This window comes from Limulus polyphemus, unplaced genomic scaffold, assembly GCF_000517525.1.
Source record: "Limulus polyphemus unplaced genomic scaffold, Limulus_polyphemus-2.1.2 Scaffold4534, whole genome shotgun sequence".
NCBI lineage: Eukaryota > Metazoa > Arthropoda > Merostomata > Xiphosura > Limulidae > Limulus > Limulus polyphemus.
The window spans coordinates 51,567-59,066 of record NW_013670144.1 but is presented as its reverse complement, the minus strand read 5'-3'; the positions used below and the strand labels follow the sequence as shown (position 1 = coordinate 59,066).

The 7,500-nt window shown below is 31.3% G+C and overlaps 1 protein-coding gene across 5 annotated transcripts in view; it reads right to left on the bottom strand.

Annotated features, from left to right (window-relative positions):
- LOC106471312 (protein-cysteine N-palmitoyltransferase HHAT-like) overlaps window positions 1-7,500 on the bottom strand; it is a 55,121-nt gene continuing 47,621 nt past the window's right edge. For all 5 annotated transcript variants that reach the window (XM_013931907.2, XM_022399922.1, XM_022399919.1 and 2 more), the window contains 2 exons: window positions 5,008-5,149; window positions 1-4,761 (listed from right to left, as the gene is read on the bottom strand). In XM_013931907.2, coding sequence (XP_013787361.1) covers window positions 4,655-4,761; window positions 5,008-5,149 — 249 coding nt within the window. In that variant the 3' untranslated portion in view covers window positions 1-4,654. The remainder of the gene's footprint in view (window positions 4,762-5,007; window positions 5,150-7,500) is intronic.

Here is a 7,500-nt window from a genome sequence, read left to right as displayed (position 1 = left end):
TCACTAATAAAGTCATTTTAATGCCACTAATACGTCATAAATTATAAATAAAAAATTAGTTGGATCTTATACGAAAATTCATCAACATTTTACATTATAACAATAACGAGGTTTCCATACCGTGTAGAAAGCGATCAAGATTATTTGGCTTATGAATAAATATTAAATACAAACAGCATGTCATGAGAAGCCTTTAATATAGATTGAGAAATATTTTAATACACAACCTTACATTAAAGTGAAGCAGAGAAAATTAGCTCAAAAATCCAATGTTTGCAATAATGTATTATCATTATAAAAACATTAGTATCTATCACATTTAAGGTGATGTATAAGTACATTCAAAATATAAATAGCATGTAATTGTAATACACGACCTCAATTTAATTATCTATAAAAATTGTGAAATCTGTTTAGAATCCAATTTCTCATACATTTCTTTATTATAATATTTTGACTTATATGTTTCAACAACTATATTTTCTAAACTTTTGGCATTTGATTATGTTTATTAAAATCTGTTTACAAAGTTGAAAAGACAGGTTGATACATCAACTAAGACTCAGGAATCATTAAACTAATTGTATGAAATATAATTTCATTTATATAAAAAAACTCAGTGTGACCATTAGTGGGCTAACATCTAAATACATTTAGAAAATATTTTCTTACCCAGTCAATATCAACAGATTAGCTAATAAATAGAAACGACTTAAATGTTGTTGACTCACTTAAAAATACCCATTCCCATAATGCACTAATAATGTTCTTACAAACACTAATTCCTAAAAGTAAACATCTTAATGGTAGAGAATAAATAAATTTATTTTCTCAATAAGAATCAACTGTGAATGTTACTAGAATAAAATCATTATGACTTCATTATTAGAAAGTACAAAACATGAGAACGTATAATTTTATCCTGCTAATACCAATAAGCTAAATCTGATACCTAACATTTACAATATCTTCGAAATTTCATTAAGAATTATTATATTTGACTACTGCCATCATAGGTACCATATTACTTATAGTAGGAATGAGCCACATGTGCAATACCAATTAAAATCTCAAACATACTGCAAACAGTATGTAAACAAAACTTTATAAGAGCTTTACACACACTCTCGAGTAGTAAACAAACCAACTGCAGAGTAACAAGCCACCAAAGCACTTGAGAAAGTTGTAGAGTAAAAACAAAAATTTCACAAAACCACAAATTTGTCTATCTGGCTGACTGATTGATTAACGTTGTTGGAAAGGTATAGCTCTCTCATACCTTCATCTTATGCAAATTTGATGCACATGATTGAATTACGCTACTTTGCCTAAAAGCATTTTTCTTAGTTTTACTTATAACCTTGGTATATAGCAATTAATAACAATAACCAGTTTGCAAAATTACTAACGAGATAACAATATACTAGTATCCATATTCTGTGATTACAAGCACACACTGTGAGTTGCCATGTAGCAACCTGCCTTCATATCATATGCAGGTGCATGATTGCATATGCACACATGCTATGTGATCAGTCTGCAGCTGTCTTAGCCAGGTAAAAAAAATGTGGACTATATAGATTCTCTACCTCCAGATTATAACTATCATCTAACTATTGAAAGTGAAGTTTTAAGTTATATAAATCTGACTCAAGGGTTTTGTGTTGGACAAACTTGAGTTTTATCAGTATCTGATTCTTTCAAAATACTGAACAAATTAAAAAATTTCAAAAATTATCAGTTTTGATAATATTCGTTTGTCCCACCCCTTATCAGTCAGATAGCTATAATTTCTCCCATAAGCAAAGTATGACCACTGGAACTTCCTGCCTAACTTCCAACATCAAACACCGACATTATGCATTTTGTTAGGGTCAGGTAATTTGATTGTATACATATGTTTGTACTTGGATGCTGAAACAAAGTTTACAACAGAGGAATTTAGCTATATACACCATTCATTTAGTTTGAGAAATTACCAAGTTACAAAAAGCACACGAAATAGAAATGGCAGAAGGATGGGCACACCTACTTTGAGGTTGCACTGTGTCCAAAACCACCAAGTGTTGTAATGTTATCAAGCCCATTCCTACCTTGTTTCCTTACTTTTTGGTGCTCCAATTCCTACTTCCTAATCTTTATTTATTTAAAAATGTTTATACTTGTACAATTTTACTTGGCTAAGATTAACAGTGGGCACAAATTGAAAAGTCCAGCTATAAAGGTGATGAATACATAATGAAAATATGTCTTCATTTTGTTTAGCTTTTTGAATTCTATCATCATCTAAACAAGTGCTCTACCAAGTGAGCTAAACAGATACATGAATCAATAACAACTGACAGTAAGGCACTTTTTGACAACAGAAACCAATATTATAAAAGTTTTTAGTTCACTCTATACATAAAAAAATGTTTATCTGGCTTACTAAAAGCCCATTTCTCTTCAATAATCTACATTTCCAGTTGTAATGTGAAAAATTATCAGATGACAAAATTAATATCAGAAAGCACTACAGTCTGCAATTTCAAACTATGTATATAAATATATATATAATGAAATAAATAGCCTCAAAACTATTAATTACATTAATTGTTAATATGCGATTAAAATCAGTACTATAAAACAATAATGAACTTAATATAAGCATTAAGAAGGTCTTTGCAAATCCATTTTAAATTTCAGTCGTCACCTTAAAGTCATAACGGATAATGTCTGTGGTAATAGCTCCCAAATGTGTTGGGGATATTCCATCTACCAGAGAAAATCCAAATGCTGATGTTAAACTAGCCAGTAATCATGGAAAATCAATTAAGGGTATGGAGTTGAGTGCTTACATCCACAACGTCTCAACTCCTACTGCCTTTCACTGTTGAAGCACTTGAAAATAAACAAATGCTTCACCTAAGCTTTCACTCGAGCTTAACTGCCCCTTTAAAACAAACACATGCTTCGACTAAGTTTTCTTATGAGCTAAGCTATAGACTTGTGGATGTGTTATGAAAAATTAGTTGTGAAATGCTAACAAAAGGTGAACATTGAACATACTTGTCAAGAGCAACTCGTATTGTATTAAACATCATCTACATATCAGTGAGAAGTGAGGATTCTCACGTAAGGTGATTCTAACTAGATGGTTGGAAAACTGTTTATTCAAGACAGACTAGACAGGATGAGAAATTGTATACATAAATAACCTTTCCCGTAACCTTTTATGTCATTTGACGTCCAGTCCTGGGTCACTGGGCACCAATCACTAAAGAAAGACGAGTCCACTGTAATTGATGGATCAATCAACTTGAAGTCTATCCCCATGAGTTTGGATGGATTATGCTGAAAATCATTTAAAACTATGTCTCTGGACCAAAAGCAAGGTTGTCCCTGATATCAAGGTGTCCCAGACTCAAGGTTGCTCCAGAGGATTCCAGGTTTTCCAGTTGCTCCAGTTCTTCAACTAAGTTCCCAAGATATACAAGAACACAGAATGGCAGTTTACATACACATGCAAGACTTCCACTACACTAACTTTATTTAAGTTTTATTGCTATTTTCCCTTAACTGATAATATTGCCAGGAGGAACCATGATGTATAATGCAAAAGTTGTTAAAGTTAACTAAGTAATGTAGATGAGGTTTTAAGGTTAGGAACATTATAGAACTAATAAATGTTACTGAAAGTATAAACCTTTATGTTAATCAATGTTGACAAAAATATAATCCTTCATGTTAATAAAGGTTAATGCAGTATAAGCCTTCAAGTCTTCATGTTCATCAATGTTAATAAAGTATATATATCCTCTTGTGTAGAATGGGACTCAGTGTCATTTATTCCTTGCTTTACTTGTAAATTTCCTCAAGTTGGTTGACCTGTGTACCCTCTCACAGCTACATATCCTGGGTTTTTAAAAAAATCTATTGTAATTGGTGTCTTGTTACCCCAAACGACGCTCTCTCATTCCCACGATAGAGAAGCCTATTACACTGTCTGCAGCCAGTTGGGGAAGGCAGTATTAGGGTGGTTTAATTTCATTTCTACTTTAGGAATTAGAAGAACTTTTAAGGGTTACTGCTTTCCCACAACTAGCTGCAGACAGTGAAAGGCAGTAGGAGTTGAGACGTTGTGGATGTAAGCACTCAACTCCTTACCCTTAATTGATTTTCCATGATTGCTGGATAGTTTAACATCGGCATTTGGATTTTCTCTGGTAGATGGGATATCCCAACACAGTTGGGAGCTATTACCACAGACAATATCCCTTATGACTTTGAGGTGATGACTGGAATTTAAAGTGCAAAGAATTTCTTAATGCTTATTTTATTTATATATAAGTAAAATAAAAGTTATCATCAGTCATCCAGTATTAAATTACTGGGCTGCACATACATTCGTACTTGGTCTGCCTGGAATATATGGCCACCATGAAAAACTACTTCAGATAATTGTTTTTGATATGAAAACATCTGACATAAAATATCACCTATTAATAGATGAACAAGTTCTTAATAAATTTCTACTTGCCAGAGAAGTGCTTATTTGTCAAACAGAAACCTCTCTTAGTACAGGAATAACTAAGAGTCATGCAGTGTGTATAGAGAAATGTAAAGCCCAAAGTTGTATAAATATACAAATTTTATACAAACTAATTAAGCAATATCATGTTGTTGTTTTTTCTTTTCTTCTTTCCCATTCTTGTACATCCAAAGACACGTGGCCTCCACAATACATGATGAACAATACAGGTAACAAGGGTACAGGAAAACCTAAAATATACACATTTCTTTAGTTCATAGTAGCAGAATAGTTGAAAAAAAAAAATACTGTCCAAAATTGTGATATTTAATTAAAACTAAAACTATTTCATTAAGTTTAAACATAATATTAATGTATTAATGTATCAATACTGACTATAACATAGAAAAATGTTTTCTAAAACACAAATGTTCTGATTATAATTCACATACTTTATTTACCCTAAGAAAACTTGTACAAGTTAAATAATGACTCACCTAAAGCAATCTTATTAATAAATTTCCAGCCAAGGTTCCAGTTTGACAAGAAAAATATACAAGAAATGCACATCAGCATAAAAAATGGAGCTGCACAGAGAGACTCAAATCTCCGCTGACCAGAAACAGATAACCAATTTTCCTATACAGAAAAAACACCAGCAATAAGTTATAGTTTACTTAACTTACAATTTAAAAAAGTATAAAAAAATTGAATTAAGTAAGGCATAAATAATACTGATCAGGTTACATTTGACACACACAAAAATAAACCTGAAGATGTAAGTAGCACTTACTGATCCCAGGTGAAAATATCAAGATAATGAAGTAAGTAGCAGAATGAAGCTTTTGAAGATTGTTTTATCAACTATTTAACATAATCTATAATAAAAGAAGAGCAACGTTAATTATTTTTCACTCAACTATTCAACATAATTTATAATAGAAGAAGAGCAACATTAATTATTTTTCACTCAACTATTCAACATAATTTATACTAGAAGAAGAGCAACATTAATTATATTTCACTCAACTATTCAACATAATTTATAATAGAAGAAGAGCAACATTAATTATTTTTCACTCAACTATTCAACATAATTTATAATAGAGGAAAAGCAATGTTAATTATATTTCACTCAACTATTCAACATAATTTATAATAGAAGAGTAACATTAATTATATTTTACTCAACTATTCAACATAATTTATAATAGAAGAAGAGCAATGTTAATTATATTTCAGTCAACTATTCAACATAATTTATAATAAAGGAAGAGCAACATTAATTATTTTTCACTCAACTATTCAACATAATTTATAGTAGAAGAAGAGCAATGTTGATTATATTTTACTTAAATATAAATTGGTTGCATCATGGTACCTTTGAAGAAGAAGAATATATTAAGGTATGATATTACTAAAGGGAATGTGGAGTAAATAATTATCTTATAAGGGAGTGCAAACAAATGGTTATAAGAAATGCTAAACTTTCAGATTCTCATAACTAGCTATAACAATCTTTCTCATTTCAGCAATTAGACATCACTTAATCCAGTGAACTGACAGGAGGGTTTACAATAAATGAAACATGAAGTCAAAAAATACATAATACTTAAAATATAGTATCATATATGTTGAGAGGAGTCTGTTAAGAAGGGAATAAGCAGATAATTAAAACAAACTAAAACTATTAAAGCCTAAACCAGAATGTTGATACCAGTGAAGCAAGTGCAAAGTCAAGGATTAAACAGGACTGGATGAGCCCAGGACCTTTACCTTAAAAATGAAAAGAGAATTCTTGAAGTTAAGTGATCCTTAGTACTTTCATGCTGGATACACAAAATCTTTATAAGGAGTTACAAATCATGTGCATTGGCTTTAGTATTGGTTCTGGAACCTTCAGAACATCCAGTATAAATTTATGACCCAGATCGAAACACAGGCCATACAATCCACACTTTATCCTCCCTTATACTGGTACAGATATGTCGACAACACTTTTGCTGATTTCACTTCTGCCAAACACATACTTTTTTTAACACATAAATGCCATTCACACCAACATTAAATTCACCATTGAAAACAAAAATAACAAACAGTTGTCTTTTATTAACCTCAACATTATTAGATCCAACACACAGTTCAAAACCAAAGTTGACCAAAAAAAGTCACTTCTACATCCCCTGGAATTGCACACATGTACCCAAACAAAAAAATCAATTTATTAAAAACTTTATAGACACAGCTTCAAGACTTTGCTCAACTGACTACACAGTTGAAGAGATCAACTCTATAAAGCATTCCTTCATTCACACAAACAAATTTCCATTAACCATTGTTGAAAAATTTCCACACAACCACCACAACAAAATCTTCAAACTAAACTCACAAACAAAACTGACACCAATACACCAAGCAACAACACCACATTACACTGCAGTTTGCCATTTATCTCTGACATCAGTTCAAAAATAATTAACACTTGGAGAAAACTTGCAATCTAACATAAAATTCCTGTTGACTTCAAATTCTCCCCAAAACCAAGCCCTAAACTAAAATCATTATTAAATAAAAATTACATACAATTGCACAATACCAACGTAATTTATAAAATAACATGCAATAACTGTCTATATTTCTACATTGGAAAAACTGGAAGAAAATTGGAAACCTGATTCACCGAACATAATAAAAAACTCCCATGTTTACCACCAATGCAACTCAAAAAACCATAGCATATCTATACAAAACAATGTAATTTTAAACAAAGAGCTAAACGTCAATAGACACAGAATAAAGGAAGCTATCTTAACTGATCAAAACAGCCCCACCCTAAACCAACACCCTGAGGAACCAAGGTAACTATACTAGATTGTGAAGCAATTTTCAGACATGTGACCTCTTTGTTCCATACTGTGTGTGTGTGTGTGTGTGTGTGTGTGTGTGTGTGTGTGTGTGTTATATATATATATATATATATATATATATAC